The following is an 18,578-nucleotide window of genomic DNA, read 5'->3' as shown; positions in this document are numbered from 1 at the left end:
AGTATATTCAATGCAGTACGAAAGTACCCAATTTAGAGGTACGTTAATTACAGGCAAGGTTTTCCAAATTTTAATCGTGATGTCGTCTAACATCTTCAACGAGGCCCTATCCTTGAGTGCAGATATTCCCGCGAATGATTGATTCGTATCCAGATAATTGGTTGTCTCTGCATAACGTTCATGATTCTAAAGAAGAGTGCACCGTGCTTATTTTACATGTTGCATTAAATGGTCATTATATTGGAAAAGTATGTGAAATCAATAACTTGTAATCCTTTCAAATGCTTGTTAGTTCTCGTTGATTTGGAAAAAGTAAATGTTGTATAGACGTTGACACATGTAACCATTATCATGTATTTCAGCATGGAAGAATGGAGTTCTCGCAAAGCGTTTTTCTTCGTCCGTGATGTAAATAAAACATTGTAACGAATGCTGGAATATTTGGGGATTCACTATCCTCATATTACATTCAGGTTACAAATTACTTATTTTTAATTGAATCGTGAAGTTAAGCGCCACTCAATGCTCTTGAATGTAGCAAATGATTATTTACAGAGTATGGTATCCGTTAATTATCAACATATTAAGTGATAGTGACCACCGCAATCAAAATCGCCGCAACTGCCAGGGAAAAAGAAATGTTCAAATCCCGCGTTACAGAAAATTACGTTGTTAAATAACTGTAAGTATTACGATTTTTTTTAATTGTTTTTGGTTCTGGCGATAAAAGGCGCAGTTTATTGTCGATTAAACAGTGAGGAAACTTTATTTGCAACTAACAAATCAGTGGAGAATAAATTAGAGATAAATTGCAGGAAAATTGATAGAAATACCTATAACATTCTGTGATTTATTGAATGCTGATAAATGATCAACGTAGTTCCAGAACTGCGAATCGTTCTCCGTTAATATTTGTGGTATTCTAGTGGCTTATAAATATTTCACTAAAAGATATTTATGTGGTGGCTTAGAATAAGTTCAGCGATAAGTTGATCCGGTCTCACAACGACTTGTTCCCGTATTGTAATCCATTGGAACTTCTACAAGCAAATTAAGTTATCAGTAGTCGTTTATAATATATAAAATAGCCAATTATGTTAAAGCGTTAAAATTTTCTATGAATCCAGATATAATTAGGGAAATTTCCAATGCAACATGGCTGTATCTACTTCATGCATGCAAAATAATATTAACGTTAAGAGTAAAAAACATCATTGATAGCGTAGAATATTTTGATAAAACTCTAAACAAGTTTGCAGTGATTATTGTTTTTCATAGAATGTTTCATACATATATGTATGTATACTATACTTCTCTTGTACTAATCTATGCTTGTCTTTACAAATTGTTACAGGTACCGCTCATTTTTATTTCCAAGGATTGACATCACGTTTGCAGAGCTGATCGCGCGTATCGTCGATTTTCGTCGAAAAGATCAGCATTGAAAATTGTAAACTACAGGCCACGTGCCGAGAACTGATTGACTTTGTTGATAAATGACAATTTCTGAGAATATTACGGCCATCGACCGCAAAATATTGACAGATTAACAAAGAGGTGCAATTACATGACGCCGAGACGATCGTAACAAAAAATCAAAAGAAAATACAATAGTTCCATCATCAGTGTAAACAGGTATAAAGGAGTCCCGATAATAGACAACGTCGCTGGGATTTTCCCTGCGTTCTACGTTCACTGACTGCGTACTTCTGTGTATGTAAAGGTATAAATGCTTAAGTTAGAGAAAACTGAGGCTATCTTCACCAAAGATTAAGCTTAAGAACATTCTGTTTCGTTTTAGCAGATTATCTTACAATACCGTTACTACTCGTACTTAGCAACGTAGAAGTCAAGTCTTATGTAAAATCCGCAACCGAAGCAACTCCATTATACTGTAAGCAAGTAAGGAAAGTGCAGTGCGATTCGGTCGGCGAATTTTTTCGATCGTCACAGAAAATGTTCGTGAAAAATTTATGGGTAAGTTTTATCACAGCATTATCAATTAAAAGTTTGTATTCAATTTCCATACCATAAGAAATTCCCCTCATTTACCATATCATAAGACAAATTTCGTACTCACTGCGTTCCTCTTGTAACAAGTATTCAATAATTCAGGAGGTTTATGAATTATAAGAGGTAATTCTATTTTGTAAAAAAGCTTTTTATTTCGATGAACAGAATATACTAAGCATAAGAACGGAGAATAGTTATTCGTGTTCAGAACTTTAGAAATTTTATCATGCAAATATGCAATTATATTAATCTTGATGCGACTTGTGCGGTGAGATTCTCTCCACTGTCGCGACGCTAACGACAATGATTACCTTTGATTTTATAAATCCGTTTGAATGCAACAATGCGCGTACTCATATTACATAATTCAGCGTCAGGCGTCATTTTTCAGCTCGTTATAGTTGATTGGCAATAGAAGCAAAGCGCTTTATGCATAAACTATGGAATTTCCAGGTTGCTTATTAACATCTGCTCGTAACTGACTACTGGTCACGTTTCATAAAACGTTGCTTTAATATCGTTCTCTATTTTTAAAAATATAACTTACAAATATTAACAATTGTACTCTAAATGCAGAAATTTCAGACAATCGTAACCAAAAGGGTAATTCAATCTACGCTTGTTACAAATTAAGTCATATATCAATTAAACTTAATATCTCTTAATTAGTTTTTGACGAGCCTCAGCTTGCATCTCTTAATTGCTCTTGTTTTGTCGATTGACTCTTCAATGTTTTTGACTCGATAAAGGAGATTCACGTGTGCACTAACTTTTTTCGTTTCTCTTTCTCTGGCTGCTGGCCAACCTCGTGAAAGGAATCTCCTTTCGCATTCACGACATTGAATAAGACTGGAATCGACAAAAGAAATTATTATTACAATATTTACGAACATAAAGTACTCGTTGACTACAACCAGTGAAGATTACCTCATTTTTAGTATAATATAAAATGCATGGATTTAAAAAGAATAATATAAAATTAACACGAGTGCATGCTTCATTCAGGATCATTTAATTTTCTTTTCATAGTTCATTCTCCCGATAGTTAGGCGACAACAGTAGAAACTGAAACAATTATCATTTTTCTGTCTCGTTCAATAAACGGAAAATCTGATACGAGAGGGTTAAGGTAGCACGAGCGTTTACGAGGAACTGGCGAACTGTATCACCGATTTCCAATTGTGACCTCTACCCCCATCGTTCGGTTACGCGCGGGATTTCCTGGCAATGAAAGCATTACAGTCGGGCATTTCCAGCATCGTAGAAGTAACGTTCTATCGGCACAAGGCGGACGCTGGTCTGCTCGCTCGGAAGGATTCGTGTCCGATGAGTAAATGTGACACTCGGCCGGCGAACAAAACCGGTGGGGAAGCGGTCGTGCAGCCAGTTACTCGCGAGCATCCCGTCGACGCTGCTTTTACTCTTCTTGCATTCAGTTCAGTACCGCAGCGGGAGAGGATCGAACGTTATTTCTTTATTTCGCGGCCAGACGCAGTTCACAATACCCCCCTCCCCCAGGATTCTTCGACTTTAGCGAGGGAAAACTGTCGATCAGCGATATGTTTCTGATATCGGTGAGTGTATTTCTTTTAGTGAAACTTCGACGTTATAGGTGACACAGGATTTATTCGGTGCCTTTTTACTGCTGTTGTCATTGCAACGGAGGGCACTTTGGTGTACGGTTTTAGGAGAAAGTATGTTGTTGATATTGTGATGGATAATCATCGTGGTGCGACATTTCGTTCTCGTTTATAGAATAGCGTATGGCTTATGGACGTTGTTTGATTTTAGTTGCTTTTGCACGATGATGTGGATGTTTACGCGTTCATGAGGAATTTAAGGTGCAAAGAGATACAGAATGTGAATTGTACGTTATAATATTTAGAGGATGGAACGTAGCATTAGATGTGTAGATATAACAGATACTAATTTAGGACTACATTGTTTGGCGTTGTTGTAGTTGACGTCATGTTTACAGTTTACTGTCTATTGCAATTTATTATATAACTATCATAGTTATTGTACCGATGCAACATATTTTTCTTAGACTGTTATCGAACTCTTCAGTTTAATCACAATAACACATGCATCAATTCGTTTTAATTTGCCAGAAAGCAGAAATTTAACAAAATTCTAAACAATTCACATAAATTTTCCGTGCTTCGTTAACTGGATCTCTGTTGCATAAACGACCTCTTGTTTTTTTATAATGACCAGTTCATCATAGCGATAACGTATCGTATTGCATACATTTTTAGCGCATGCCACCCTTTCTTCTGTACTCCTCGTTTCGCTTTGACGCTTATCCGTGGAAATTGTCTTTAATCAAACAATTTTTCGCAGCAAGTAGCTTTTTCCCAGCGGCAAATATTTCTTCAGCCTTTCTCGAATGACTCGTTCGAATAATCTCTTGTAAAAAAAGTACAACACTTCCTGCTTTGTTTTCCAAGCAGCCTCAGTTCGAACTGCGAAGGACAAACTTGGAAGGCAGCTTCTTTGCTAATTTATCCACGCTCAAGAGAACGATGATTGCGATACACTCTGTTGGTTGAAATGTTTGCAATACGGCACGGTAATTTCGTTCGTCGAGCCGCGTTAATTCTGGTCGACAATTCGATTTCTTGTATGAAACCATATCAGACGGGGAGTGATTACACTCGTTGTACGTGTCTCGTTTGTTAAGCTGGACACGTATGTAACAAAGAATTCACTTGTCATTCGTTAGCTGTCTCTGTTGACATTTGCTGATTTACGATGAGATTTCGTGAATCGTCGGAATCTCTCAGAGATTACGAACAATTTGGACGTAACTTCGTTGCGTTACAACAAAGAAGAGATATGTAAATGTGTCTCTATTATAAAGTAGTGTTGAAGTCGGCATTTCAAACGAGGATGTTGTACTTTTAGTTCATGCTGCAAATGCGAAGTAAAGGTCAAACGTTGGAGAACATTCTGAAAAGGTTCTATCGCACGCGGTCGAAATATAATTAGATATCGATCTTTAGAGCAACGTTTAATTAAAGAATAACTCAAGATTAACAATTGAACGTGGAGATATTTAAATATCGGAACGAGTAGAAGTAAAAGTAACTCGCTGAATCTGGAAAAAATGTCGAAGGGGTGTTGAATAGAAATTACGTGTTTTTATTTCCATAAATCAGACATGTTCTCTTCGGGAAAAGTGCAATAGAAACGTAAACGGTGGAACATATTCAGCGTAATTAGAGGCTGTCGAATGACGAACTGGAAAGCTATATACGGAATTCCATAAAATACGTGCTATTAATATTTGCATAATTCGAAATGGAAGGGGAATAATTGAAGCGAGTTTTCCAATTGTTGCCGGATCTGGTATGACCGTATGTACTTATTAATATCAAGAACTCCGTCTGCAGAGGCGTGGTATGTTTTCTCTTGCTTTCGTCATACGATAGACTTGTCATACGTTAATTTCGAGTAAGAAAGTCGGACTCTATGATGTCACGGTTTGTTCGTTGCTTTCACTTGCCCAGACGTTTACTTCTCGTTCGTCCCAGATCGTACACTTTTCACTATAATTTCACTATTACACCGCTTACCGTTTGCAGAATCCACAGGTGTACATTTGTATTTGTCTTGTGTATTATTCGATGTTGGTCGTAGCAATTACGAGAGTACGCTTTCTATTTTATATCCTTTTTTGTTACCTTCAAGTATTCTTCCTTGAATCTCTTTCGAGTAAAACATGATGACGGTGAAGAAATTTCCAATTAAATGAGTGAGAAGAGGGTAACGTGGTTAGTTTCAAGATGGTAAATTTCTGCATAAAATTTTTAAAAATGATAAAATAACAGCACAGAAAATTGTAGCTTCAATTTCATTTGAATAAACAATGAATTCTAATTTCGTTAATTCGTGGTTGGAGAACCTGTTTGGTCTGAAATATCTGATCCCACTGAAATTGCAAAGTGGCTCGTTGTGGCTAACCAGAGCGTGACTCCTGCACGAAACTCTTCCCATGGTTGGTAGAAAAATGTGGTAGATAAGAATGACGCGCGCAACGATTTATTTGTCGGTTAGTTGACATCATGTATATCGTGATCTAGAAATATAAGCATATATTATGTTTGGAGGTCACGGCTACGCCGGTTGCTAAATTGTGAAGGACTTGCGAAATTCCCAGCCGCAGAATCAAGGTTTCCCAATATCGCTTCTTTACCTTTTTTTCTCGTATCTCAGGTGGAGTATCATTGCTTTCACCAACCTTCTTGGAAGTACGTTACGTGAATCATTTACTGCGAATTGTAGATAACGAAGGTAACGAAAGTGTAGTTATTTTAGACACTTTCAGTTAAGTTCATTCAGCAAATCAACATTCATTAATATTACGAGCTTCCTTAAATTTTTATAGTTGTTTTAATAAATTACATGTTTCGATTTAAGCAGTCAGATTTCAAATGTCTTCCTTGACGCTCGTACATAACAAATGTATAATTATGGTCGAGATCGGTAATAATAGTTTATGTGCATGTAAGTCTGGACGTTAGAAACTACTTTCCTTTGTAGAATTTCGCAATTATACAGGAAATTGTTCAGCTGTTCGCTTAGACATTTTCATGAGGTACAATTTAGGTTTATGTAAGGTTTACGCATTCACTTTTATCCGGTTTAAGTGTTTCAAGTCACGCATACTTTGTGTTGCGCTTCTTTTATCGCATTGCATTTATCGTTTTCCACTATAAAAACTGCATAACAAGCTCACATTTAATTCCCACTACTTTGTAGACGATAGCAATTTCGTAGAAAAGAACTAATCGCAAACCAGAGATTTTCCTAACGATAACTCTTTTATTCCAGGCAACGGTGTTACCTGTGCTATTCTTGCTTAGCAGCGTGTCGGCGCAATGTCTCACCGGAAACGACAATCCTCCAACGATGAGCGCCAACACGAAGAAGAGTCTGATCGAGGCGAGGTTCAATTTTGCCCTCGACACTCTTAAGAAGATGGTGGTGATCGAGTCGCGGAATAACATTTTCTACAGCCCCCACAGCCTTCAACAGGCCCTGACCTTGGCGTACATGGGCGCCCGTGGTTCCACTGAACAATCCTTGAAAAAGGCTTTACATATACCCAACGATCTGTCCAAGGTCGACATTCAGCGATACTACGCCTTCGAAAATTCCATGAAGCAGCACATCGATGGGCAGGTAAGAAGGCACGAAGCTGTTGCATCATTATCGTCTGAGCTATAGCAAGTATTTCAAGGCGAGCCGGATAGTCGTGACATCAGGCCAAATGTCGAATTGTCTTGCGAAGATTCTTTATGCCCTGATCCTTTTAACCTTGGCTGTCTGTGCTGCTGAAAGCACCTTGATGTAGTTCAGGTTCATAGAACTTGAATGAGAAGGCATTTGAAATTGATGATAGTCCGGTTGACTTTTTTTTTTTAATGAACAGTTATGAATGCAATGCGTCATGAATGAGTAATGTTTGCTTCTTCGGTGTGAAAGAAGTACTGCCTTGAGTGGCTGGTTTTATTTGACTGGTTATGTAATTTGCGCTTTTGCTTGTGACCATGAATCATGCTATCGTTAGGGTTCAAGTGAAGGACAGTTTCGGTTTGTCTTTTAAATTTTATGAAGTGTTGATAGCATATTAGAAATTAGGTAGTTTTGTGGAAATTGCGAGTGAGTAATTAACAAGCTTTTATTTTCTTTTTGTTTAGGACAACGCATCCGATAAATACGAGTACAAATCAGCAAATCGATTGTGGATAACGGATGCAGTAAAAGTACGAGACTGCATGTTGGACTTGTTTGGAGATCAATTGGTAAAAACCAATTTCCATACCGATCCGAATGGGGTTCGTGAGCATATCAATCAATGGGTCAGCAACACGACAAACGGACACATCAAGGATCTCCTTCCTGTTGGCAGTATTGGCGAGGATACCGATGTGGTATTAGCTAACGCGGTATATTTCAAAGGTCTCTGGGAAAGCCGTTTCGATCCCTCTAGTTCCAAGAAGGATCTCTTCTACACTTCCGGATCCCAACATTCTATGGTTACGTTCATGAAGCAAGAGGGGAATTTCAATCACCGTACGTTGACTAAAGTTTACTGAAATCACATTTAACGTTCGTCATAAGAATCAAATAATTTTTCTTTGCAGAAATCTCCGAGGTGCTTGGCGCGCATGTGTTAGAACTGCCTTATAAAGGCGGGGAGATCTCTATGTTCGTTTTACTTCCGCCGTTCGCCACTGCGCGAACATCCGATAACGAACAAGTGGGTGAAAGGGACGGTATCCGTCAGTTAGTCGAACGTATTTCCACCGACGCGGGTATCACGGAGCTTCACGATATTTTCGAGTCTCAAATACCGGCTCAGCAAGTGGAGGTTACCTTGCCACGGTTCGAGGTTGAAAAGGAATTACCGATGGGCACGCTGCTTAACGCGATCGGTGCGGGTGACTTGATGATGCCAAACGCGGCCGATCTTCGAGGTTTCGTCGCACCTGGAGAACCGACTTTGCATTTGGGCAGCGCGGTTCATCGGGCCCGAATCGAGGTCACAGAAGAGGGCACCACCGCTTCCGCGGCTACTGCTCTCTACACGTTCCGATCTGGGCGGCCATTGCCTGCGATTTTCGATGCGAATCATCCGTTCCTCTATTTCATTTACGACAAATCGATGCGCACGATTTTGTTCACTGGAGTCTATCGCATTCCCAATACTTCCCAGAATACTGCAGAGACGTCCGCTTAGAGGGTTTGGCTAGCTAACGTAATTTTCGTTGGTGTTTCTCGTTTGTCTGCGATGTGTATGCCGAGGAAGGAATGAGCGAGCTGAGTGTGTGCGCATGTGCATCAGGTGAGGACTGTTTGAATTTTGAAATGGGTATGATCAATTGCTAGTCGCAAAGCATCATTAAGAATGGTTACTGATAGGGTAGATGTCGAAACAATCTTTCTCTTTTATAAACAAATGCGTATATCTGCATTAAAAGTATAAAAACGTGAGATCAGTAAATGAAAACGTACAAATGAAAATTAAAGTAGACTGTGATGCTGTGCGAACAATTGTTATTGTACGCGTTTCGTTCTGTTGAATTATGTATAAATGTTTGGTGTTTGTGAAGGTTCTGCATTTGATAGGTGTCGTTTGACATAAATAAAAGATACGAGATAAATATCTTATCTGTGCTCGAATGAAATTGTAGGGATCGGAACTCTGATTAGCTTAAAGGATGCTTATTTTCTTTTTTAAATCAGCTAAAGAGTTTGAAAAATGTTCAAAACACAAGTGGGTGTTTACGAATGTTTGTATTTACGTTCAGCATGAGTGTTGCAAAAAGTTAAGTTAAAAGTAGGTTAAATTAGTTTTTTAGTTTTAATACATTTTTCTCTATCATTATTCTATATAATGATCACACCCAGTTCTTCTACAAGGAACCGAAATAATACTATATGCAGAAAATGTCTTATTTGCCGTATTACAGACGAACGAAATAAATACTTGATACATTAGGATATAGTAGGAGCTTCTAAATTATCTTCTTAATTTAAGTAACACAATTAGTTGCTTAGAATTAACGTTATCTAATCAGATATGATCAAATTGTCGTTATCATCAAATTATTATTAATCTTACCCATTGACCCATAATACCACTCTTTATCAGACTAATTTTCTTCCTAGGAGATAACATTTTACACGAAACACATTTTTCCTCTATTCTGCCGTGTTCATCGGAGGTACCGCTTACCGATAGTCGATCTTCCTTGATCGACGGACAATACAGTTAAAAACTTGTACATGAGTTGGCAATTTATTTAAACATCAAGTACATTACTGATAATGGAAAAATAATAAAAGTAAAACGAGATACGCGATAGCGTTTCCCGCTGAGAACAACGACGAAATTAATCGTCTGTCGTTGCGCTACTACAGGAACACGAAGCGCTTGGTTCTGAAATACCTGTGGAACGTTCCTGACCGATGTGCAATAAATCAAAAACCCACTGACAAGTCGCGCCTCCCATCGGCCGCGTTTTCAAGTAACACGCACCTCATGGGTCGCGGTTCCCATTCACCGTCGCTGACGTCACCGAAAGCCAGCCGAGGTCCCGATAAAACGTGCACGGTGGGCGACCGTTAGCCGGTAGCATCTGCAGAACTCGATCCTACGGCAGAATCTGGCATCTAGTTGCGTCACGCGCCGATACAAACGAACGGGCACACGGATAGCCGAGTCTTCTACGTTCGCCAGCTTCAGGGATCGTCGAGAGTCCTGTCTGGCAGTCCTTGACGCAGGCCTCGATCCCTGGCGAAAGATGAGCAAACCCGAGATCCGTGAGAGATCTCGGCGTACTTCCTCGAAGAGACGACTCCTCCGACCAGTTTCGACCGCTCGAACGGTATTGCGCATACTACGGAATCTTCCTCGATCGATCTCCACGTCTGACCGTCTCTTCTTCCTTTTTTTTTTCTTCGTTCGCGAGCAGTGGATACACACAGACGATGCAGCTCGGCGATTTTCTCGCTGTCAAAGATGGCCGCGTATGGAGGTCATCTTTGATCGATCGTGTTTCCGTGTAGTTCGTTGGATCGTCGTTAATCCCGTGAAAGCATGGTACGCTTACGTTTCTTCGTTTTGGCGATGGATGAGATGTAGTTTTGACCGGCGATGCCTTGTACGCGTGTTCTGCGTTGAGTAGGTTGGCCATTTTTACGGGTCCCCGCGAATAGGAATTGAAATTGAACGACGATGATGCAGCGAGTGTTCTGCTTTGGTGGGTAACAGTTGCGGCACTTCTATTTTCCTCGATAAGATATCAGGCGTTGGTAGGTTCCTCGATTATTGTAGCAACTCCGTTTTGTTGAGAGTTAAACGCTTTTCAGTAAGTAACGTTGTGATATTTTATTCTCACAGGTGGAACAGTATTTTCCTACCTTTAAAATGGATATTAATTCCACAATTTATAACATGTGATGAATAATCGCACAATATGATTCACCGTGTACTTAATAGGCAAGTCTTAAGTGGTTGTTTCAACGTTGCAAAAACCAGTAATGAAATCAAATTCGTCACTCGATAGGTATACGTTTAATCATGATTATCTTATCGTGAATTATACGAGAAGAGCTACAGTACAGCGGAATTGTCGCCAGAACATTGTCCATCTACTGCTGGCGATAAATCACGTTAATCACAATTCCGTTTATAAATACCCGTTCTATTGGATTCCCTCGATTCCATGCGTTCATCACGATATCCTTTTTTGTCTCGAATCATTACACACTGTAGATTGTGAATTTTTATGTATACAAGTTCCCATTTGAGTTCTTTAATGCTCGACCTGGTTAAATTATACGATTGTTAATGTTCTTTTCTTCAGAATGGTTCGAAATACTCGGATGTTCTGTACTTCAAGCTAAGTTGACGTATTTCGTACACTTTGCGAGGCTTCGCTAACGATTTAGCGATTCATAGCGTACAGTTTAATTAGAATTTATAAAGATGCGAGCGTGCAGAAAGATCGACAATCTAATAATAAATTCCTTCGTGGAAAATAGCGTTTTGCGCGCGGCAACGGCGTCACGCGCGGCCGACGGATCCCGTCTTCGACGTCCTTGCGCAGATTCACACGATTCCCGCGCAAAGACACGTGACACCATTCCGCGCGTTTTTCGTACCGTCGACTTCTGGGTACCGATCCCAGCAGATAAGGGGAAAGACAATAGGTTGGACGCCCGCGGCTCGACCCCTGCATCCAGACACGTTTATGAATAATTTCGCGCGATCCGCGGCCCCGATAAACGCGCACGGTTTGAAAAAGCATCCGCTCTAAACGATCGCCGGATAAAATTCTAACGGAGCCTCGCCGCCGATCGGGCAACCTTGACAGTCTCTGTAAACGTGGAAACATTGTTAAGGTTTCCCTCGATACTTTCACTTTCCTTCCTCCTTTTTCGCGGCAAGTGCACAAACCCGTGGCAAAGATCGCCGCGGACACGTGCTTTTACGGTAACGGTAAATCCCCGATCGGTTTCTCGTTTCTTCGCACGAAATCAATTTCGAACGAACATTGACCGCCTCGCTGACCCCCTTCTTTTTTTCCCCCCCTTTAACTTTTTACTTTATTTTCGTCTGTTCCTCGTTATTTCACGTCGGTCGTGCAAGGCTGTTCTCGACTCGCCCAGGTTCGGCTTAAAAGATCTCGGGGCCCTACACGCTCGCTTGGTATCTCTCGAGAGGCCTCACGCATTATCCATGCGATCCTCCGCAACAGCGGTTAGCGTTGGATCGACTGCACGATCGCTACTTTTCGTTGGTCGATCGTTTGGAGATAATTTCATTCGCGATCCATACAGGTTCTTACAACTCTTCTCGCTTATCCAGATCATCTTTAAGAATCTTCCCCTCTAGGACCGGTCGTTTTGTATAATTCACGCATTTCAATGCGTCCCCGTAACTGCTACTCCGCAGACTTTATCTGGCAGTATTTGCTTCGTAAACGTCTATTTACACGTATCAGTGCATACGATAAACGCATACTCGTCCGCGTGTCCCCTGCTTGCGGTTAAATATTTGCGCTCACTTGTGGAGATGATAAGAAACCGTCACTGAATACGGACACTGACACGCGCAAATAGACTTTTAAACCGGCCCTGAACTCCCATCGAAATCCGCGCACGCTAAACGCTGTTCAAAGCGTTAAGGAGTTTAATTATCGGCTGGGAAGCACTTTAAATGTCCACATCCTCGGTTGGCTGGTGACCAATGGCTGGTTTCCCATGGAGTCGTTCCGTCCGCACGCGGGTTTCCTTGGTCAGCCTCGAAATTCTAACGTGCCGGGGGTATCGTATTCATAAGGCACATATATTAATGGCTGCCACATGAGTGCACGTGCAACACATAAACCACTTCCTTGACAAGACCCAGTTTCGATGTCTCTCGCGCACGTCGGTGCTTAATTATGCCAAAGGAGCACTTACACGGGTGCAGCACGCCGGTTGAAAAAGAATGTACTTCCTTTTTCGCTTGTTTACCGATGATTGATTACTTATGCGTTACATTTTTTGTGACGGGCAAACCTCGTTTCTTATTTCTTTCCCATTTTCGAACCGGGCACCGGCGGTTCTATGAATCGCGGGAAACGCCAGCCAAGGGTAATTGGAAGAGTTACGCGTCTTAATTATAATAAATGAGAGATGTCCGTGTGCGCGATATTTCTATCCGTTCATAGTAACGCGCGAAAGTGATCGAGGTAATTGGTCTTTGAAATGGGAAATTTCGATATTAACAATCATCCTCTAACGTGTTAATTATCGGACTCGCCAAAGCTTTGACCGATTATTCGTAACATTAATTATTATAAATTATATAGAAATAAGAATTCTTCGGTTCATGTACAGATATCATCGCGGGAGAAACGATAAAAAAGATAGTTAAAGAATTTGCAAATTAACGTGGCAAACATGCCTCAATTAACGCCTCAGCCGCAAGTGGTCCCGGTACTCTCAAAGATAGCGCCTGCGATTCCACGTGGCCACTCAATAAAAGGCGATAAAAGCCGAAAAACCATCGCGGTGGCGATAATAAATCACCGGTCAGGACCGTTTTCGCGCAACCTGCAATTTAAGCTCGCTCTGTAAACTGTCCATTACGCGTTCCCGTCCCGTGGATTTCAATATCTTTTCGCGGACCCGCCACTTCGACGTGCTTATGGTCCACATATTTCGCGACCAAACGTTTACGACCTTTATTAACGCCCGCAAAGAATCCGTCGAGGACTCCTTCGGCGAACATCTGCACACTTAACACCCAGACGTACAAATTTCATTCTTTATTATTGCCGTAGCTATGTACACAGTAGAAGAATTCAACGCGATGAAATTGTTTTAAATGAACAATTTGTTAATTCCAGAAGACCCGTGCGATTGCTGTTGTTAGTCAGTCGTTAACTCACTGTAATGTTGCTAAAAACCGATCGAAGCACTTGAATACCTTGGTCCGTCGTTCCAATTGCGACCTTGTTCGGTCCGGAAGCCGTTTCGAAGAAGATTCGGCTTCTTCCATGCCGTTTCTCATTGTTCGTTCGGTTGGTCAGTCGAGCGGCAACCCGTCTCGAAAACCTGTCGACGGGCCTGTTTTTACGGTAGCGGAGACATTACATGGGCGTCACTTTCTTTCCTCTGGTCCCGGGGTACGCGGTTTTTCGTACACACGCCCGTTTCGCATCCTTTGTTCCCTGTTAATTATATACCATCCGCTAGTTTCGCCAGCCGGAGTCTACGTCGGGTAAAATCGACGGCCTCGTGAATTATTAGCCCTTGTCGGTTGGTATACAATACCTACGCCTGAAAGTTTCCACGGTTTTTGTTTCTTTTGCAGTCTGGCAAGCGTACTGTTGGGATAATCGTACAGTTTCTTAACATCGAATACCGTGGAAGGTGTTCGACTTTGGAAACTGCGTTTCAGTCTTCGTTCTCGAGGAAAACGAGACTTTGAAAATTGGAAATCAAGCTGAAAATGCAATTTTCTTCTCCTTCATTCTCATTATACTTTAGTTCCCGTAACACTAATGTTATTACTTTTAACAGAAAAATAATGAAATTGGGATACAACCATAAAGTATATCGGTAGCAATATTTTCAATGTTACATTAAGATTGTCTAGTTATTTAAAACAAATATCTCATGCACGCGTGGTCCATAAGATAGTACATCGAGGGGACAAGCGTTACCATTGATTATTAATTTGTAGTTAATTTACAGACGCCCGGAAAACAGTGATGCATTGTTACTAGAAATCGGTCGCAGCGTGTGCCTGAAGATTTGTGAGAGCCTCGGTGGTGTCTGCACCTTCTAACAACTGTTCCGCTAATGATAACCAGAGAACGGGCCGGGTGAAAATATAAATCCGCTCGTTTTTCTAATTACACGTTGGTTCGCGAACTCTCTCGCGCTTGTTCCGCGATCCGATGAGCCCGATAAAGCGTTTCAGCGAGCGCCGCGGGATCTCCAGCGTTGTTCCCTGTCCCGCCGCGCGAGCAAACACATATTTATCCTCAATCGTCATACTGCTGATTTCATAAACCCCGCCGGTGTCTTGCGTCCGTGTGTTCTCACCTGTTCTTACATTAGGTGAATACGATTATTGTAATAGGCACGATCGATGACTTTTCTTATGCCACGGTGCCCAAGCCTGTTCGCTCGCTCGTTTCTTAACGCTCGCCACGGCTATTTGTAGCTGCGCGCACTTTTTTCAAGCCGCAAAAGCCGATTCTTCCACAAACCGCGCGTAGAAAGCTACGTTTAATTCACGACAAATATCGATTGCCAATCCCATCTCTCTTATCGTTTGTTTTATCTGCGAAAAAGTTAAAACGCTAGATACAACTTTTGCCGTTTAGCAATCCTCTATCTTATCGGGTGAAACTACGCTCACGGTATAAATTAACTATCGCTCGAGACACGCATTACATCTTTATTTTATTTGGTTCGCGATACGCGTCACGAGTGCGACTCGCGGTTGCGAGGTAATGGGTTAATGACTTATTCCAGGAAAACTTCATCAAGATAAAGTATTTTTGCTTACCGTTGCAATACAAAATACATTATTTTCCGCGAAGACAACGCTACTCGCTCGGTTCTTTAAAAGTGATGCTCGGGGTCGAAACACTCGAAACGTTATTACTGCCTGATAAATTGTACCCGCGGGTTAAATATCCAACAGTGGATTACTCTTCTCGAGAAACTCTTCACGCGCGTCATCGTCATCGAAATCGTCGTGGGTGAACCATCGAAATGACGAGGTGACAGAGCCAACTGGCCACACTCTTGGCCAGTTTCCACTTAACAGGCCGGATAGTCAAGGATTTTTTCGTCTTCTCGCGTCTTGCTGCTTTCTGATTTGCATTCGGAACAGAGAAACCGTGATACGCCGTGGCACGGTGTTGCCTGCCGGTCGTTTATCGGCCCGGCCACGCGAGACCGCGTGTTCCACGGGCGCTCTGTGTGCGCCCGTGTAATTACGTTTACAGCGGCAGGCAACCCGGCACCCCTCGTCTGCGTGCGCGGTTGTAAATTTTTAACGTTTCATAATTATACGGCCGCTGCGCGAGGCGCACCGATCTAATGTTACACTCAAGCCTGGCAGAACCGCCGACTACGGGCAGGACTCGCGCGTCCGTGGAAAACCTTGATCCGATATCGCGAACGATTTCATTGCCCGCGAGCGGATCTTATCCGCCTCGGATCGGCTTGATAACGGAGGCGCGAGAAAACCCGGGCGTACGCTGGACGCTTGGTAACCGCGAGGTCGCAGACGTTTGAATCGCTGGGCGCGGAAACGGGGAGGAAGTGAACGTGAAGTTTCGTGGAGAACGCGAAAAATTGCTCGCGTTGGGTGGTTGCAATGGTGGACGGTTATGTTTTAAGATATGCGAAGTATAGAAGATCGATAAACGTGAGGAAAGTCGCGGATGCTACTGTCTTCGAGCAGTCTTGTCCTGACTGATCTAGATTCTTCTCAGCTTTGAAACAGATCCTTTTCCTTCCATTACTGGTGTTTAACTAGCCTGCGTTTGTAATTCCAGTAAACCGCGGTCTGAATTAATCATAGAACTTTCAACGTAACTAATCTGATCGCGATGCGAGCGTTTTTAACAATAAGTCGATGTTCCATTTGCGCGCGATCGAAATAAAACGAGAGTTCATTAGCAGATCGCGAATAAAGTAGACTCTCTTGGCTTTTCAGTTTAATGAATTGCTCGGATTCCATTAATATATTCCGTATCCTGGCTCAGCTATTTGCTTCTCTTCGAGAAAGTCGTTCAGATTCCTGAGCGGATAGCGATCCGTGGTAGTCCAGCGAGCAAGACAGATGAAGAATGAAGGAGGAGCCAAGCCGCTCCATTGTCGCCATTTTTCCGCACCGCATTTTCACCAGCGGCCGTGTTATCGCGGAACGGAATTAATTCACAGTGATCCTACCGGTGTTCATAAATCAGCTGGACTTTTATTAAACCGCGTAGATGCTCGATTCATTCGTCAACGTTACGCTATCTCTGTACTCTTAATGATTTCCAGAGAAGGATGTTTAACAAAGTTTAATAATGTATCTCAACCGAGGAGAAATCTTAATGTTAATTCAACTTTTTTTTATTCTCGGAAACATACTACGGGGTAATTAGAATAGAACGGTTTAATTTTAACGAAAGTAATACTGATTTTTCATCGCGCGTTATAACTTTTTAATCCTGGAACGGGTCTTACTTTAATTGAACGCGATCTAGCTTCTTCGAACGGCGTATAGATCGGAAATTTAACGTAACGTAGGAGCAGAATCGCGTGAATACACACCTCTCTTCCGTTGATTAATTAGAATCTCGCTTGACCACGGTGCGCGAATAGTCAGGCGAGTTAAGAACGTCGAAAAACTGTCGCCTTTTTACTGTAATTCGATGGCAAGAATAAATGTTAACGTAATTACGTGGAGAAACATGGTTCTCCGCGCAAAAAACAACTAAACAAGTCGCCTGCTAATGACATTTCGCAAGCACGCTTAAAATGATCAATCTAATATTGCAAAACAGCGTGGCAAAACAGATCTGCATATCGCTGGCTCCCTTTTTGCTATTCAAACCGATAAACCGGTGTACTTAATATCATTCTAATGTGTACACGAGCACCGGCGAAGTAGAGGACAAACATCGTTTTCATTTAGGGTAACTCACTTACACCTGCCAAGTTTTACTTGCCAGTTTAGTTTATTAGCAGAAATTAAACGGTACTTACGGGCCATTCAAAGGAGTCCAACGTGTACCCACTGGCGAACACTGTCCCCAAACAATGCTCACAAGAAGATCGTGACAGTTCAGACAACTGTACATTACAGTAGACGGAAATGGTACACGTACAGGTCAGAGATGATAGGCGAACAAGTGATCCTTCTGTACAATAAAGAACGATTCGTGAACATCAGTGGAGAGGCATACTGTAGAAGAGACACGGCAAACGAATAGTTACGAGTAACGATTGTGACCCTACCGACCTTAGCTAAACGAATGCGTGGCAAGATGGCCGTCCAGAGAGAGAGAAACAGTGGCGCTAAGTAGACGCAGGCACTTTTGATCAGACGTCGTGCCACGTGCCACGATCTTCGTTCGCGTTCGAAATCTCTTGGATATCGTAAAACCGCGCGTGTCAATATGTAAATTAAACTCGTCCCGAGTTTCAACGTTGACCGATCCATTACTCGGATCCTGCCACGGGTCTCTATTCTCTCTCTGGGAAATACAAAAAGAGCAAAGATGGAAGCAGCGATCGAAGGAAAGAAACGAAGAGGAAAAACGTGATTTAATGGAACAGCAAGTGGTCGCGGTCTTAATTCGAGGAACGAGAGATGGAGGTTGGCGTTATTATTCAACCGAGGTACCCGCAGCGATACGTAACGAAGAGAACACCCGAGAGAGATGCACCAGTCGGACCAACCGAGGCGCGTCCCTTGGCGTTTGAATTTCGCGCGAGTCGCTTTGATTCATCGTGGTCACCGTTATTCCGGATATTGTCTTCTT

General features: G+C 41.9%; 1 protein-coding gene and 1 long non-coding RNA gene across 3 annotated transcripts in view; both read left to right on the top strand.

The window, feature by feature from the left end:
* The window catches only part of LOC143424985 (uncharacterized), a 108,785-nt gene that overhangs the window by 19,211 nt on the left and 70,996 nt on the right, over positions 1–18,578 (top strand). The window lies entirely within an intron of this gene.
* Positions 1,942–9,527, top strand: LOC143424166 (serine protease inhibitor 88Ea). 2 transcript variants are annotated; one of them, XM_076896064.1, is made up of 4 exons: positions 1,942–1,977; positions 6,850–7,200; positions 7,719–8,094; positions 8,166–9,527. In XM_076896064.1, exons 1-4 carry the CDS (start codon positions 1,957–1,959, stop codon positions 8,759–8,761), a joined length of 1,344 nt encoding a protein of 447 aa, XP_076752179.1. In that variant the 5' UTR covers positions 1,942–1,956; the 3' UTR covers positions 8,762–9,527. The 2 variants fall into 2 exon arrangements, with proteins under 2 accessions (XP_076752179.1, XP_076752180.1); XM_076896065.1 differs by lacking the exon at positions 1,942–1,977 and adding an exon at positions 3,295–3,587.

Source organism: Xylocopa sonorina, chromosome 6 (genome assembly GCF_050948175.1).
Source record: "Xylocopa sonorina isolate GNS202 chromosome 6, iyXylSono1_principal, whole genome shotgun sequence".
In the NCBI taxonomy this organism is placed as follows: Eukaryota; Metazoa; Arthropoda; class Insecta; order Hymenoptera; family Apidae; genus Xylocopa; species Xylocopa sonorina.
The sequence above is the reverse complement of the archived record's forward strand: the minus strand, read 5'-3'. Positions and strand labels throughout refer to the sequence as shown.